Source organism: Strix aluco, chromosome 3 (genome assembly GCF_031877795.1).
Source record: "Strix aluco isolate bStrAlu1 chromosome 3, bStrAlu1.hap1, whole genome shotgun sequence".
NCBI classification, from domain to species: Eukaryota; Metazoa; Chordata; class Aves; order Strigiformes; family Strigidae; genus Strix; species Strix aluco.
Window position 1 is genome coordinate 50889204 of NC_133933.1, and position 18800 is coordinate 50908003.

At 34.7% G+C, this 18800-nt stretch overlaps 1 protein-coding gene across 5 annotated transcripts in view; it reads right to left on the bottom strand.

Moving 5' to 3' along the window:
• Positions 1–18800, bottom strand: part of TTC13 (tetratricopeptide repeat domain 13) — a 42412-nt gene that overhangs the window by 15416 nt on the left and 8196 nt on the right. For all 5 annotated transcript variants that reach the window (XM_074818523.1, XM_074818525.1, XM_074818526.1 and 2 more), the window contains exons 4-15: positions 16941–17011; positions 14594–14659; positions 13061–13153; positions 11852–11968; positions 10926–11036; positions 8439–8521; positions 5604–5745; positions 4103–4277; positions 3530–3686; positions 2241–2371; positions 1767–1899; positions 1185–1277 (exon numbers count right to left, since the gene is read on the bottom strand). In XM_074818523.1, coding sequence (XP_074674624.1) covers positions 1185–1277; positions 1767–1899; positions 2241–2371; positions 3530–3686; positions 4103–4277; positions 5604–5745; positions 8439–8521; positions 10926–11036; positions 11852–11968; positions 13061–13153; positions 14594–14659; positions 16941–17011 — 1372 coding nt within the window. The remainder of the gene's footprint in view (positions 1–1184; positions 1278–1766; positions 1900–2240; positions 2372–3529; positions 3687–4102; positions 4278–5603; positions 5746–8438; positions 8522–10925; positions 11037–11851; positions 11969–13060; positions 13154–14593; positions 14660–16940; positions 17012–18800) is intronic.

Below are 18800 nucleotides of genomic sequence, written 5' to 3' on the forward strand. Positions count from 1 at the left end.
CATCCTTGTCTCAAAGTACAGATGGTTGTGGTTTCTGCTGCATTCTACACGTGAGAAGAAAGAATGCAGCAACAGCAAAGACAGACAGAGCTTGGACCCCAAACATAATAACACTTGGCTTGAGAGAAGACAGAAGCCCGAGCATAGGACCATTCAGGAAGCAGCACATCCTGCAAGGCAAGGACTGATTTGCACCAGAGTTTAGCTCTACCTTGAAACCACTCCCTAAAGTGGTGGCTGCTTGGGTCCATTATGTAGAGTGGAAGGAAGAGCACAGACAGATTCTCATCAGCCTCTGTATGTGAACATTAGAATATCACTATTTTTCTCTGCTTGAAATAATTCTTGAGAAGGCTTTGCTTCCCTTATCCTCTTTTTTCCACACAGCTACTCAAAAAGGAAAGAAATAGATCTAAAAGCAGAGTGACAAAGATTCAATACTTCCCATGGTGGGGGGCAGGGAAGTAAGATGAAACCTGGTTACATAACTACTTACTAAACACACTCTGCTCCTGTGATTGACAGTGATGTTGCTACATTGAGTCTCTCACACTTCTACCACTTCATGGGAGGTAGCACTGTTGTGACTACAATACCGAGTCTTGCAGCATGGGAGAAGATGGAACGTACAACAGTGGTTGAATCTTTTAAATTTTACCTTTGTTTGGAAGTGCAACTGTTACCTTTCACAGGTTATTTATTTTGTCATTTTTGCTTTATTTTGTCCTGCTTTGAAAACAACTAAAAGAACGATGTTTTTCCTCTCTATTGTAAATTGGTATTAAAGCTAATAGAATAGCATTGTTTCACTACTGTTGCCACTATCTTTAAGAAGCAGCATTTGCAAAAATGACAACTGTGAGAAACTTACTCCTGTTTTTACATTTAAGGTAATGTAGGAATTAAAAACAGCACATAAAAATATGCATCTTCTGGATCCTAGTTAGACCTTGCCATATCTCAGTTGTACAACTGAAATTCAGGAAAAAGAGGAAACGTCATGAGTGAAAAACTGAAGTGCACAAAACCCAAATGGTGCATTAGAAAATGTAAAATAAATATTAAAGCAAAACAATAAGCATGTATACATTCAATACTGTAATATGCTGTTTCATGAACAGCCAGTAAGTTTTGGTACAATCCTTTAGCATGTGTGGGGAGGCTCTTTGGTAAAACTCTCATACCTGATTAAGTTAATATGATTATTGAAACCTCTGCTAAGGCTTCGGGCAGGCATTTGGTCCAACCAAAGCACAGGCTGGTCAGGATCAGCTATCCTACAAAGACAAAGGACATTAATATTGGCACACATTTCACTCCATGTAACATTTTTAGTTGAGCTTTCTTCACATACAGAATAATATTAGGCAAAAGCTAGAATTCAGAGATCACAAAAAATAATTTTTTATTGAAATTCATGTATGATTTTCATAAAAAACCCAACTCATAAGCATTTTATGTTGCTGGAGTTTGAAACTGTTAGTTTTTGTTAGCCTAAGCTGCAATGTATCCTATGATCTTTCACAGCTTTGCCTCAACCAGAAAATGCTATTCCCAACTCTTTCCACCTTTTAAAGAAGAAGAATAGAATATTTTCAGAAATGCACTCCTTGTACCTAAACCATCCTTCTATCAGAACACCCTCTAGTTCCAGAGTGGTAGCAAGTGTTCATTTTCTCCTGTGACTTCAGCCCCTTGGTTAACTGAAGCATGCATCATCACCATAACCAACATAAGGCTTCTTCCCCCTCTTCTTTCACCATTACCTTCGCCACTTCACAGCAATATCAAACATATCTCTCCACTGCATCAGTCTGGTCTTCCCATTCATCCGAACTTTTGAGTTTGCCCAAGTCCGCTGCACAGCTTGCATTACTTCTAGAGTGGCCAGTCCCATGGCTGGGGGTGGAGGAGGAAGACAGGGGGACAAACAACAGAAACAGAGAACCAATTAGCACCAAACACTCGTTTTCATACATGTAGGAAAACTGAAGGAGGAATGCAATGTATTTATGGGAAAAAATTGCCAACACCAATAAAATCTGGGGGATCATGATTTCCAGTCCCCAGTTAGGTCAAGAAACTGCTCATGTAATGATTATTTTCAGTTTAAACTTTTTATCTGATTTGAAAGTAACAGAGTGTAAAACTAATTTGCAGATAACAAAGGTATAGCATTAAATTATCACCACATTGAATTTGTTTTCCCCATTCAAATCTACAGAGCATTTTAAGTATACCTCTATGTATTCTTTTATTTGGAAGAAATCCTGGTGTCTCATACTGCATCATGGAACCCAGATGATCAGCTACACATACGAGTTCTTGCACATCAGGCTTATAGCTTTCAAAATTCTGAAATAACACATCTCTTACAGAGGAGAAAAACATGCATTAGACAGAACTTGTCAACAAAAGTCCTGAAAGTTGTAAAACAGATTTGTTTGTCTGATAATCAATATCATTTGTATGAGAAATACTTAAAAGGAGTATAAAGAACACTCATTCCTCCTCCCACTTCACTGAACATACACAGTACATGGCAGTAACACTCTATATCTCAAATGAAATCCTGGTCTTACTGAATTCAGTGGCAGATCTTATTACTGTCACAACCAGTATTTCACCTTCAGACTTGCTCATAGTAAGTGATACTAAATAAAGTTCACAGATAATACATTATCCTTCAGTGTTACACTCACCCTAAGGAACTTTTAACACTAAGAAAAGAATATGTATAGAAACCAGAAGCCTTATTCCATAACTTCTCCCTTAATTCTGTAAAAGATTCTTGTGCTAAAAGGTGGATTCTATTCCATATACACAAGAGCCATAAATTTTTAACTCAGCAATTTTTTTTTTTTTTTTTTTTTTTTTTTTTTTTACACACAAAGTGAATACATGAAAATATATCTGGAAACTAGTTTACAGCAGAAGAAATTGACATCTTTCCTTTAGCTACATATTTTTTAAGTCTATTCTAATAAATCCCCTGCTTTGTTGACTGAAATCACCCTCCTCCTAAAATATTGGTTATCTAAATTACTCCGGACAATATTATTTCCCAGTGAAACCCACCTGCCATTAAAAATCTGTTAAGTATCTAGGAAACTACACCTATAAAAAAAAAACCCAACAACACACAACAAGAAACTGTAATAAGGGTGCTATGCAACGCTACATTTGGTAGCTCAAACTTATCAATTCCTTGACATTAATTGCAAGAAAAAAAGAAACAGAATAGTTCCTCAGTAAGGCCACAGATTATGAAACAACATTATGTGAATATTATTGATTATGTCAAGACAGAAGTGAAGAAAATAATCTTAAATTTCATTGTTCCTCTTTTATGAGCTAAACCAACTCCAATCTCCATGATTTTGAAAAGGATTTACACACTCAGTGGAATTCCACTTTCATACAGCATTAAACATGTATGCTGTTCCAATGCTTTGAAACAGCACTTTGAAAAGTCAAGCTGAAAAAAAACGTCTGGAGTAGGCTTTAAAAAAAAAAAAAGATTACTCACTTTATATGTGGCTGTAACCCTGGCTGTTCTTCATAGTTTTCTATAAGGAAAGGAAGATTTTTGGCCCAATGGTCCTTGAAATTTCCAGGAAGATCTACATCAATATTATACTCCGTAAGAGGTGTATCCAAATGCGCATGCAAGTACCTAGAATACTCTGGAGGAAAGAAATAAAATTAAATACCGTTTGTATAATCAGCCTATTTATGTAATTACATAAAAACAAAAACCAGATTTTATGTTTGTCAGTTATCCAACAAGACTTTAGTAAGGCATTACTCTTAGATACTTTGATTTTGCTATTAGCTAATGTCCAGGACAGAAATAAGTCTATTTCAACTAAGTACCACAACACTCTTTCCCATTATACAGAAATGTGTACTTCATTTGTGGACCTAGTTTTTAACTGTATGAACAAATCAGTGTACATTTTTTTAAACAGACATACTTAACAGTGCTCATGAAAACATATGATGTTTTCTTTAAAATGGCCAGAACTACAAGCATGCTTGAACTTTTAGGTTCTCAATGGATTTAAGAAAATTTAAAAAGAGAAAAACAATTTCAACTTACCTCGGAGGTACTTCACTTTCAGGTATTCCGGGCTGGCCTTCTGACCTGGTAGTGGATCATTTAACATAACTTTAGTCTGAGCTTTTATGCCTTCATAAAACTGTCCCATTGCAACATGGCTGAGACCTTTCATGTACTGGCATACTTCATTGTATGGTTCTAGCTGTAAACATCTCTAGGAGATTAAAGAAACAAAGCACCCATAAATCAAGAGAGCGAATGAGTATCTTCAAACAAACCAACCTGTTTGGTCAGAAGACCTGCACGAAAAGGTTAACTGATTATTAAGATCCACTTCCATCACAATTTTCTTTCAAATTATGATGAGCACTTAAATTGTTAGCAAATGTGAGAAAAAAAATATTTTCAGTTTCATTAAAGGGAAAAAAGAGAGGAACTGCCAGTGCAAATATGCTTGTGATCACATTTTAATTGTTATGAAAATAGATCATGTCTGCTCTAATGATATTAGCACTACAGAAGTTTCAACGGTAGTTAAATGAAATTAGACAAAACATACTTCTAACAATAACAAGTCATTTTTGGCTAGTTCAACACATATACTGTACCATTTCTTCCATCCATAATCTTCACTAGTTCATGTGTAAGTATGCTTCATTATGTTAGTCACTATGTACTATATGTTAAACACATAGCAAATTCAAAAATTAATGCTCTGATTCTTCTAGCAATTACATGTCTTTAGAAGACCATCTCCACCTTAAAAGTTGAAATATCTTTCCAATTACACCAGTACTACAGATTGTGTTATAGAAGGTGAATATGTGGTAACACACATTAAGTGTTCTCCTTGGGGTACGCACACATGCATTCAGAAAGAGATGTAATCATTTCCACATCTTATTTCATTCCTTGTTTTAAGGATATGGACATATGATTAACATATGCCTTTATTGTTCCATCTACAAAATGAGGCAGTTATTTAATGCCAATGAAGAGAGGCAAGATTTTGTTTACCTATGGAAACATGAACACTTTTACAAGCTAAATTAATTGCAACATATTCTGAGTTTTTCAAAACAAAGAAAATGCCTCAGAAAAATTAGATACGTAGTGGAACTTTGCATGCTTATTTTAAGCTTAAAATTACAAAGGAGACTACATTCCTTCTTCCATCAGATATGAAAAAAACTTTAGGTTTTAACCCAAACTAAAATATTAGCAAGAACACAATTACTAGTTTAAAACAAACCAAAACAAGAATAGATAAAACACTTCAGAGCTTGGTTTCAGAAATTCATAAAACAGTGACATAAAACTACTTCTTAGAGGAAGTACCTTAGTTTTAGCAAAATTCCATTTTTAATTAAAAGATGTATAAAACCTTGCAGTTTTTAAGACAGCCTTCACAAAAATTTAGTTCAAACGCACACACATATTCAGAATGAAAAACTTTGACATTTGTCCGTTTTGATTGCACTTGTTGACTACTAGTTCTTGTAAAACATTTTAATTCTGCATTTACTTAGGGCCTGCTTACCTTAAAATTCTTTAGTGCTTCATCTAAGCTACCATGATGATAAAGCATCATTCCTTTGAGCTGTAATGTCTGAACGTGATTATGATTTAGCAGCAAAGCCTTCTGGAAGCTCTCCGTAGCAGCATTGAAGTTGCCAAGTTCTCTAGGTGGTTCCATAAAGTGGAAAGTGAAGAATACAGAAGGCAACAGTGACAATGAAATTACTTGTTAAAGGTTGTATTTTAACACATCCAAAGAGTTATCATTGAAGAGGAACATGGTACTAATGGAAGATTTCTTTAACAAAAGCAGTAATTCTGCAACTCCTCTTTAGTGGTATTAACAGAACAGCTGCACTGAGTTTTTCACTCACAGAACTGCGTACTCTGAAATACAACCCCACAAGAACACAAATCTTCACAATCCTCACTGGACATAAGACATAAAACCCACACACCTATGGTATTTCTTCAGACACTAAAAGAAACAAAGCTTCCACAGAAAGCATTCTTGGGAAACACTATCTATGATAAGACTTTTTAACTTCTAAATACAAACACATTTTAAAAACTATACTAACTACTTAAATGCTGAATAAGAAGAAAGCATGGTTTTTGAAAGCTGAAACTAACTAAAAATGTATTGACTGGAATTACTCCATGTGCAGGACAGCTTTTAGTAAAAATACCCATGGAGAAACTATCATGAAAAAAATAGAAATGGCAGACAACTTAATTTTTCTTCAGCTTTTTTATCCAGTACACTGATTTTTTTAAGTTTAAGATCATGAAATTCTTTCCACATCAAATTATATTAGATGAAATTAATCCAAACAAGAGCAATGCCAGAAAAAACAAACAATATTTACTAGTTTTAAATACATTTGCCAAAAAGAATTTTTAGACAGAATAGTGATTAACCACAGCTCTTTAGCTTCCAATAAATGCACAAACAGCAAAGTCTCTAGATTTGAAGAAAGAATAGGTAAAATGCTATAATTCATGTTGTACAGAAGGACAAATCCAACTAAGAATTGTCTACTTCCACTATAAAAAGAATTCTTTAAAAGGTATTTTTAAGCACCGTATTTGAAATTTATTTGCTGCAGGAGAAAGCAAACATGAAGTTAAAATACAGGATTTTAGAAAGAAAGAATTTGACAGCTGAAGTTAGCAGTGCCCTGGAGAGATTATTATTCCTGTCTGTTTTAAGATCTGAGTGTTCACGGGAAAGTAATTCAGACTTATAGTCAGTCACTACTCAGTCTTTAGTTACCAAACAATATTTGGTTTGGTTTCTGGGCTTCTCTAACTGCTGAGCATTTAGAAGAGTCAACAGTAACTATGCTTTGTACATTAAAGTTCTTACAGAAAAAAAAAGGTAGATTTCTTTACATTCCTTCCCTTATTATTTCATGAGGACCAGAGAACTTTTGGAGGCAGGGGACAGTGAGATGGAATAAAATCAACAAATTTAAGGTGATTAGGAATACCCCGGTTAAGTGACTTTTGCTTTGTAAAACAACAATGCAGTGCAAAATGAGACAAAATTTAAGGTTTGCTTTCTTCTCTCCTTCAGAATAAAACTTCTTCAGTTTAAGGTTTCTTGGGCACAGGGTAGAACAGCTGATTAAGTGGAGAGGCAGTTCCACATCCAAATACAAACCAAAAAAAGTTAAAGCATTTATTGGAAAAGGAAAAAGGCAACTGCCCATCTTCCAGGCTAAATTACTGACTATTGTTTATCACCTTGAAGTACTTAGATACCACAATAACAAGTGCCACAGAAAAACTCATGAAGAAATTAGTGATTCTACATTGAGTTCAGAATTTAGATACGGTGGTAAATAAGGCACAAGTCCACACAGCAAAAGTAACAGAAAAAAAAATTATTGTCTTCAGGGAATATTTTATGTTCTGTATGCTGAAGGAAGCATAAAGCCTTGAAGAAAAAGAGCACACGAACATGTAATGCTTGCACACCAACCCTACCCAACTTAACTCTTGCTACACAAAAGCCACTTATGTTGCAGCAGCAGTGTCTATGCTGTAGACCAGTGCTTTTCAAATATAAAAATGTAAAACAGGAAATAAAAAGCTGGTAAGACACAGCAGGGCAGTACAATGGGCAGAGATATTCAGTTGCTGACTATGTTATTTTCTTGCCTTGTTATATATAAGCTATATTACTTTTCTCCTTAGTAATTATCTGCAGACCACCATTAAAGTAATACATTTTATTCAACTATAAATTATCTTTAATGTAAATTTTAAAAAAAGTGACTAGTTATCTTACTAACTAGAGATTGCTTTTTTTAAAATTATTTGATTAATAGGTAAGAAACTACATGTCTATATTAAAAGAACCCTAAACAGGAAATTAGCTAAATTCTCAGAACTGTAAATCTCTTTGGTGAGAGATTAATTGATATAGGATCTAGCAGTTCTATAAAACGATATGCACTATGCAATGAGTTTTTAATAAATTTAAGTAGCACAATAATTTCAGATGACAACTAATGAGTATATTAATCAACAGTTCATATTAAACATTTCCATCATTTAAAAATAATTCAGTAAACCTAAAACACATCTTACTGAAAACTGCCATCCACCTAACCTCTGAGTATGGGAGACTCAAAGGGCTACTGGAGATTGAATTAAAAATACAAAGCAAACCTAAAAAAATATTTATATTGAACATATCCTGATATAGCCATACTGGCTGTAGGAGCTACCAAATACACATATGATGACTCTGCAGAGTTTTGTAACAAATGTGTAAAACTTAGAGTGCATTTTAAAGAACACAGTCAGATAGAAAACTGACTTTAAAATAATTTCTGAATGCAATTACCTGTAGGCTTGTCCCAGACTTTTATATGCATCTATGAAGTCTGCTTTCTGCTTCAGAGCTTCTTTAAATGATTCAATGGCTTCCTACAGAAAGACACCAACAGAAAAATTTGTCACTTACTGCATTTGTTTAATTTTAGCACCCTCAGTAGTTATTAACCATGGATTTACTTATTTGTCAAAACCTTTGGGAGAACAAACAAGGCATGAATTTATCACAAAATCTATAGAGTAATACTTGTCATGTAACAAATGAAATATTGCAACATTCTTTATAGTTATGACAGATTTAACTGGAATTCCTTTGTTTAATATGCTATGGGAATGAGTGATTCTTTCAGCATTTTAATAGAATTCAGAGATGAAATCCCTTCAGAGTTTGCTTTCAAAGCTCAGTCTGGTCCCTAATGCAAAGCAGTCTCTCCTCAGTCTTCCTTCTTCATTCATAATACACCTCTTAATTTTTGCAATCTAGAAGCCTCCTTTCAATCTATACTCTGGCTTTCATTGTTTTATTGCATTTTGTGTTAGTTGCACAGTTAGCAAACACCCTCTTGAGGAATTACATAGTAAGTGATCATCTTCACACAATAGCATGTACTGCTGCTGTGAAGAATACAATGTCATAAAAATAAAATAGCTAAAAATTACATGCATACATCCAAATCTTCCTCTTTGAACTGGTTTTGATTTGATTAAGATCTCAGGTTTTTAAACTGGACTGGCTATATAAATTGGCAAATGCAGTACTGAGACTTAGAATTAAGGATGGAATAATCAACTACTTTGTATTATGAAGGAATGCCTGAAAAGTATCTTGAAGTCTAGTGCAAGAAATTAAATGCTGTAAGGAAAGAATCATTAGTATCTTCAGTCAATTTAGAGATTCTTATTCAGAAAAACTATCAACTATACTCTGAGCACTACAACATGCATAAAAATATCTAATGAACAAAAATGTAAGATAATCACCTACCGTTACCAATACACTAATGTCCTCTAGGTGAGTTTTAAAACCAAGATGATCATTCCCAAAAGCAATGATCTAAAAGCAACAATCTCTTTTCATTCAAAAATGAACACTCTACCACCCTCACCCAAAATCTCAGTTTTCAGCAAGATGACGTGTATATCCTTCCTCTGAGAGGCAGCCTGAACCTGACTGGAAGCTAAGGTATACCTGGGGATGAAAAGCACCTCAGTCACAATCTCTCAGAATTTTAATATTAGAGAGGGAAGACACTTCCTTTGAGGAAAGAAATTGGAGGAAGGAAGCGGTGGTGCAGAAATGTGTTGATCTGCACATCAGAAAGAAGAAAACATTGCTTCTGTTTTGCAAATTGAGACATTGTTTAACCTTAACCTTTATTTCCACAATCACTTTCTGGGGTCTATGCTGCCTACACCAAAAACCAGATATTCAATCAGACTATTATTTGCAAGTAACTCATTTGACTGCAATAACAGACAGTAAGTTCATCAATGACAGCCTGAAGCTTTCACAGCATACACTGAGAGTGTTGAAAAAAAAAAAAAAAAAACAGTTTGGGTACTAGGAAAACAGCAAAGTAGTCTGTTTGCTAAGAAAAGAAAAAAGTGCAGTGATTGCCTATAAAATGTACTGGGCTAAAACTCAGGAGCCCTGGGTTGTCTCCAGGTTCTGTCAGCATTTCTTCATGCAACCCTTAATGAAACCCAAGCTGTTAGCAGAGGTTAAAAAAAAAGCTTCCACTCCGTTGGAATTTAGGAATCACACAGTTGCATCCTCACTTTTCAAACTGAACATTTCAGACAATGTGTTTAATTACCCTCCCCTCAAAAAAAACTGCAGCAGTGTCTCTAAATACTTTACAGGCAAGAAACAGGTGCAATATTACTACACCTGAAACACAAAGAAGTTTTGAGTCAGAAGATGGTGAAACATTAAAAAAAGCATGGGAAGAATTTACTTCCCTGCTGATTTTAGAATCTGAGAGAGCAACTGTTTTCCCTCAATTTAGATACAAGCATTTCAGAATCAACACATAACTGAAATACACATGCACAGATGCAGGGCTCTATCAGCAGTTTCCTTGATTACCTTCTAGCTCATTCGAGAAAGAATCTGAAATTATTTTCCTCTTCATCCCTCTCCCCTTCACAAAACCTAGAGTGTCTCCATTTCATGGAAAGACATTTTGAATACAACCATACAGATATTAGCAGAGGTGCTAAATACAAACATCTTTCAAAGCACTCCATAAACATGTCAGTTATCACTGATCTACCAAGATCCAGCAAGACCAGCAGTATTTACATGTCGTACCATGAAGTACTACAGTCAGCAATGGCACTTCTTCATTTTGCTTACACTCCTTTGAGTTAAAAAAAAATAAATCTTCCTTATGTGAGATAAAATATGTGTATCAACACCTATGATATTTCTACTATTTTACAGAAGTAACTTCAAATATTGTTCTACACAAACTGTTATTTAACATAACTTTACCTTCAAAAGTCCTCTGTGAAAAAAGGTTAAGCCTTTATAAAGCATAGCTATAGGCTGATTCTTGTTCAGTTCCAGTGAGTGCTGAAAATCTTCATGGGCTGTTGCATAATCCTGCGATAAAGTAGATTTTAGATGACAAAGGAAATACCATACAAATAAAGATGAATACATATTTTATTTTTGTAAAAGTAAAATACAGAATTTTGTTTAATGTATGAAGACAGTCACGGGGCTAAGCAGCAACAAATGTCAGCTGCCAGTCAATACCAAAAAATAAGGAATGCACAATACACTTCCAACTTTTACAGCAAGTGCTATATAAAACACAGTAAAGTAAATGGAAAAATAGCTGGAAACAGTGAAATCAGAAGAAGAAAGTGGGAAATCAGCTATTTAGTATTCACAGTCTTTGAAGATGAAGTTACTTGCTTTACATTAAAGCGTAAGAACAACACATATCAATTACATCGCAAATAGGATGTTAGCATTTTTGTAGCGGTTTTTTGTTTGTTTGTTGTGTAGTATGCTTTTTGTTAAGTATATAGGGCAGTTACTGCCTTGGCCATAACTGTTTCCCTTTTTAGACTGACATTTAACAATACTACTTAAATGCAGCTGTATGTAAGAAATCAAGTCAAATTCTTTATCCATATCCTACTCCTCAAACACACAAAACAATCTGAGATGTGCATGCAAAGTACTTGCCCTCTGATTCTCTGCATTAAATAGATATGCAGATGAACTACTTGAAGAATACCTCTGAATTGTCAGAAAGTCAACTACAGGAAAACTGGGGGTTTTGCTGTTATTTTGGTTTTTTTATTTAAATAGGAAAGAAGCTCCTGAAAAACTGGAACCACCACCAACAAAATAATCAACAACATTCACACAACCAAAACCAAACAGAATCCCCCAAATCCACTAACCTCAGATATGAAGTAAAGGGTACCTCTGTGCCTGTAGAGCCGTGCTGATGGTTGTAGCTGAATAGCTTTGGTGAGATCAGATAATGCTTCACTGATTCGTCCTAACGGGGACAATATCTAAGAGCACAGAACAAAAACATTGTTTAGAGCAGACAGGCTGAATAGATTTGTTTTAGAAATATGAAGATTATTCTTTTTCATGTTCAGCTGTAACAGAGTAACTGTATTTGCTAGAACAGTCTGGAAAAATCTAATATAAATTTCAGTACTTATTGCTTTATAATTTCCCTGTAAAAGGGAAAATCTGAAAGCATTTTTCTCCAAAAAAAAATTCAGTGTACATGAACATCACCAATAACACTTTCAAAAATCTAGTATTCCAAATAAAAACATCAGCCAAAGCAGAATACTCTATTTCAAGTTATTTCAACAGATTCAACTGAAAATGTAATTAAATTACTCTCATAACCCTTTCCATTTTGAAAAAATATTCCCACCAATGGAAAATGGTCTATTTTCCAATTATTTGAATGCCTTTCACGTTTTTGGATCAAGATTATTAACAAGTGTCTTAACAAATCATTAAAGACATTAAAATTGTGAATTACCATTTCATTTTATGGCAGTTAGCATTATACAGTATGCTAACTTTAATAAATACTTATGCTTTTGATTTGTCTACAAAGCTGCTTCTTGAAAACCCATTTTCTGTAATTTAATTGGCAAAACACAACACGATTTTCAAAATGAAAAATATCTGTGTATCTGAATGACATTTAACTTATACGCATAATACAAAACCAAAACATTTGATTAAAAACTCATTCTTTACAAGTTTGGCATTTTACCAATTAGTCCTAACAATAAATTTACTAAGGTGACGCTAAATGCAAACAGTAAGGTTCAAGTGATATTTTGATTCAATATATTTAAAAAAACCCCCAAACTGCACACAATCTAAACAGCTAAAACACAATATATGCTATTCTATTGGCTATAGTAACTCCATATGGTATATGTTTCATTTTAAAAATAAACATTCCACAAATTACACTGTTTGAGAGCAAGTATGTATATTCTAAAAGAAAGGAAGAATATTCACAGAAAAACACAGATGAGAACTTTAGTCATTAGATCACTGAAGAAATACTTGAAATAACTGCATAATGGCAACTTCTCCAAAAATCTGAAAAGACAAAGAATGCTCACTTCAGCTCGCTGTTCAAATACTTCAGGATGATCTGGTTCTAGACTAATCACCCTACTGAGCTCAAACAGAGCAAGTTCAGCATTTTTCATATCCTGAAAAGGAGAAAAATAAACAAGGTAAACAACTGTGCATACTTAAGAGTAATATACTCTGAAGACTGAAGGACAACAACCTTGAAGTTTCTGAAAGTGTATCAGTTTACATTAAAAGCCCTTCACACCTTTCCTAATAACATTAAGATGCAGTATTCTACAAATAGCTGAAAAAAAACCCACCTATCTGCTGTAAACCAGAAAAATAAAATTTGCTTGTACACATCACCTTTGTGCCGTACCTCTAATCATTTATTAATATAACTACAGCTCCATAGGTACCTTTCTTGGCAGCAACGCTGGCTCAAGCTCTCACCCCCCAGTGTTTTCATCAGTACCGCCTGTAACTTAACCCAAGCAGTGCTGGTGAATGGGTTGATGCCATCAGCATCTTGCCTATCTGAATTTTTATACTGCCCTCAATAAACTGTAGGATGGAAGCAGTTACTTAATTGGAAAAAAAAATCCAGACTCGTTATATAGCAAGTTCTGTACTAGATTTCATTGATCTTTTCTTTCTTTTTTCAAGGCAAAGAAATTTTGCATGTGCTTAACATCATCTTTGTGTCTTGAAAGCATCGCTCACAGAAACTTTTATGAAGTGAAGCTGTCTCAGCGTCTAGTTGAGCTGAGAAAAACTCATGCTGTTAAAAACATGCAAATATGAGGTATTTCAAGCTGCTGCCAGCACCACTGAAGAATTAAATATTCTGTACAAAGGAAATTCTCAAGGAGTTATTCAACTATTCTTTCTTCTAGAATTCTAGCAACCATTCAATCACTATTCAACAGGTCACAAACTCAAACTACAAGGACCATAGTCCACTATTAAACTTCTTTTTGCTCAGAAAATTGTTTAAGCAGTCAGCTGTAACTGTAATTTAACTATGAGTTTTTTTGAAGACATTCAAGGTGGTATACATATCAAGAGCCACAGGCAGTCAAGAAGCAATATAAAGCCTATTGGATTGCCAGAGATGACGATGTTTCCAAGTTGCAATGAAAGACATTTTTGTTTCCAAATATAGACTAGATGTGGAGACAAATTCAGCGGGACCTCATAAACCTGCCTCTCAGAGGCAAGATTCTGCCTGTTATCTTATTAGGTAACTCCTTCAAGTGGCTGTGGCTCCCAGCCTTACTATCCACCACTCACAATTGTGCCTATAGTCTCCTTTGGCACCCTTGCTTCATGCTGCTTTATTTCCACAGTCCCACAAAGCAAACGTATCCATGGCGTGAGCAGTATGATCCACTAGATCCCTCTGCATTATGGAGCACCTACTAAGGGATGGACATGTCATTATAGCAGGAGAGCACAAAGACTTTGGGATGTACCTATCCAGTTCTAATCAGTGTAGCTCCTCCTGTTAGAGGCTGTCTTATAGTTTGGATTCAAATAATGCAGTCAGATATTAATTTAAATAAATATCTACTCACATGTAGTCCTTTTTTTCCATATGCTATCCCTCGTCCATAAATTGCACTAACCAGCTCTGGTTCTTCCTGTTAAGATTAAAAATGAATACAATAATCAATTGCGGTTTATTTTTTGAGGGGTTTTTTTGTTTTTTTGTTTTTTTTTAAAAAGGTATCTTTCTTCAATATGTATTTAATTCTTGCTGATCTTTAGTAAGCAATGAACAATCACAGTTGTCAGGCAAAGAAATTGATGGTATTACAGTCCATACTTTCATATACTCACATCTTCCAATTCAATTTACTGGAATTGTTCTGGAGTATTTGTCTGGAAAATGAGCTAAACAAAGTGCAGTTATAGTGTCAGTGACCACCTATTAGAAGCTATGTACACATTAGTATAGTCTGTTGCCCAAACTTCTAACCTTATTGGTAATTATATGTCTTCTTTTGTCTAATGTCACTGAAGTGATAATAAACAAATACAATTCAGCCATTCAAAACTTGTTTTGTTTGCAATTTAAATTTGAGATTTAAAATTAGGAAGTAGGAAATTGTGACATCCTGATGAAATTTGTATTCAGGCAGCAACTAAAACTAAAGGTATTCTGCCAAAATAGTTCTGCAAAATTCAAACAAACCTTCCTTGGGTTAGATTTAAGTCTCTGGCTTTCCAACTCGGGCACCTAAGGGGATGCATTTTACATAGTGACTCCATGTTTAATGTTATCTACTACAGCCATGGTTTCCCATCCAAATCTGAAGAACTACAATAGCATAACTAGTTTTCTTGGCACAACAGTGCCTATGCAGTCAGTTTCCCTGAAAACCAGTCAGGAATCACTTCACACCTGCAACCAGCACAGCTGTGCAACAAAAATTTGTAGCATAGGCCTGGTCTCATTTAAATGGGACAGCTGCCAAGAAACAAAATTCCTTCATTGACAAAACAACAGATACATGGCACACCAAAGCTGGCAGCTTGCTAGACTTGAGCTGATTCCAAGTGTACACTTGCCAGTGTCAACTTCAGGTAACTTCCTTACTTTTAACAAACACAGCAGCTAAGCAAGGCTGTTTTGTTCTGTTCAATGTTGTAATACTCACTTCTTATGTATTTAAAATTGCCTTGTGGAAGACAGAATGAACAATCATAACCACTTTACAGCCTTTCAGGCACACAATAAGCATGATATTAATTTTAACCGAGATGTGTTCATTGCAAAGGTACTCTATTATATACACACTTCTCACAATATTTTTCTACAGTTGCTGTATCTTGCTTATCTTCCCGATCTTCACTTATATCAAATTTCCTTCTTAATAAAGAGAAGGCAGGAAACAGTATATAAGTCCAGTGGTTTTTGAAGCAGGATTTCTCATTAGGATAAAAAAAAAGGAAAAAAGATTCCTCACATTAAAAACAAATCAAAGACAGAAATCACTAAACACCTAAAACAAACACCCAACAAAAAACATTCTGGTCCTCTGATAAATTCCCTGGAATAAATCCATCAAATCACCACATTTTCACTCAATGTAAGTATGAGCCATATGACAAATTTTGAGTTTAGAAAAGTACATGCTAGTATTTGCAGTATTACTTTCAGCTTGCATTTGTGTACTACAACCAGTTTAGACCAAAAACCAGGTCCATGCTTCTGCTAGTCCCAGGTTCTTAGCCACAAAAATGCAGTAATTTGAAATCAGCTTTAGTTAAAGCTTTTAAACTGCTGGAGCTGGTTTTGTTTTAAAAGTGGCTACCTTCTACTTCATAGGAAAAAGATTCTGAATTCCTTACCTTGATCAGAAGAAAAAAGATGTTGAAGTATTAGCTAAGATTTACTTGTATATTAAACTCATCAAATGCTTACCACTGAAGAAGAATAAACCCAGCACACAAAACTATTTATCATCGTGAAAGCAATGTGATACCTGCCACTAGCAGTAAGTGATCTCTGTCATGTTTTTTTTCTGATGATACTGGCAACACGCTGTCACCCAAAAAAAATCCACATCAAAATATCTCAGCCAACACAGCAACTAAAGAAACTTCACTTTTGCACAGGTCAGGTTTCTAAAGATTTTTTTTTGTTTTTTGAGTTTTTTGTTAAAGTACCATAAAAAGTTTATTCCTACAGATGAGAAAGAGACTCGCCAAATAACCAAGATACCGAATCACCTGATTTTAAGAATATGCTTATGTTTGGATGGGGAAAAAAAAGAATAAATAAAAGAATAATTGCTCTCATAAAATAATTACTCTCATTTTAAAATCCTTAACTGAATCTTTGTTTTAGTATAAGCCATATGTTGTAATGGATAATTTAATGAAGTGATTTTTTAGGGGTCCAAACAGAAAACTTACCTGCAGCATTGTTGAAAAATGTCGTATGGCTTCATCATACAAGCCGTTGCCAATCAACACGTAAGCAATTGCTAACAAAAGATTACAAATGTAAATAAAACAGGAAAAAAACACCTGACTTTTTAATACATCTTACAATTTGGTTGCCTTTAAATCTTCAGTGCAATGTAGGAACTTACATTAAGTAGTCAAATGATTTCTGAACTACCACTGCAATGACTTCCCTCAACCATTACCTAGCATCCATTAATTATTCAATTCATACTGTGCTCATCAGAATTGGTTTTACCTTTTGTGGTTTGGGGTTTTTTCTCTCCTTCTTACAAGTTCTTCAGGAAAGGGTCCATGTTTGCTTCTGAAGTACTCAGGACCAGGAAAGGTACCATGATCCCATTTAGTAACCCTAGATGCTTTCTTAATTATAAGTGAGCCTGGCTAACACTGGCTAACTTTTTTGGTAATTCTATTAGAAAACATTGGATTGTACTTGTTTGTATACATTTTGCTAAACTTTACTAGCTCACAATAAGTTTTTCCTTCATTTGAATTATCTAAAAAAACTTCAACGCTTTAGTTGATCCCACTATTTATAAAAACAAGACTGAAAAACTACAGAATCTTTACCCATGTTAAAATAACGAAAAGCTTTAAAGTTCTTGCATGTCCCCCTGCTTTGGAGTAGAAACCAAGGGTTTGAAAAAGAAACAGACCACTGTTTTAGAAACATGTTCTGTAACCTCCAAAAGATATAAAATACATTCAAATCACAAGACTGGAAAGCTGTGGTTCTGCTTGTATGACTGAGATTCAGTTCTGACAGCTATCTCAAGATTGTTTCATTTTGCATGTTTTAATCTCTCACAGTTCTTAACTCTGGACTAAGCTCTGTCTACACTGCCCACAAAACACAAGTATCTCACAGACCAGAGCTATGAAAGTTAAAGTACAACTTTTCCCCAGGCAGTTCACACAAACAGCTGACAGTGGAACTAAGAGTGGGAATTCACCTTTCCCCACACTTTTAATGAGTTTTAGCAGTCATCCAAACAGAATGGAAGAGGTGCTTATTGGCTTAATTATTTACTCAAACACAAGAAGAGACAAATAAGCCAGTTAGAACACAAGTATCTTCAATAGGACACAGATGCTTATCTTTCCTGCTGGCAGAACCACATTGTTTTGGCAGTGTTGCTAAGCACTGTTCATTAAAGGAGAAAAAAGTTAAATGAAAGAGAAATAAGAAATATATTTAATCCAGAGCTTGCCTCATTCTTGGAGCATTTCTATTATGCAGAAGGAAGTATTTGTGTGCAGTATAAGCTTTTTCCTCAGTACCTAAAAAACTTCACTTGGTAGAGACACAGAGCATTGCCAAGAAAAGGAAAGAAAACTGGCAGAGTGAAGGACAGGTTGAAGAGCTCTTGAATTTTCCTCATTTCATTCTCTAAGACTACACAGTTCTTACTATCATCTTTACAGTTGCAATCCCAGAACACAGAACAGTTGGCATGTAAAATAAAATCAACTCAACCATGCCAGTATTAAGGAAAAAAGCAGAGGAAGGAAGATAATGAAGAGTCATTGTCTTACTGATAAGAGTTTATTTTTTTTATTCAAGACTCTTGGCAAAATGCAGGAGGTCACAGACTATGTCAGTAAAACTATGGCAAATGATTGGCAGCTAGTATCAAGTTGATACAGTATCAACTTCTTTTTAAATTTTATCTATTCAATTAATCTTTTCATCTTTAATTAAATACTACAAATATACAAGTTCTTTATTATAAAAAATCTAAGGGTTAACAACAATCCATTAGCCCAAGTATTTAGGTACCAACATTGCTTCTGAATGCCCCATAC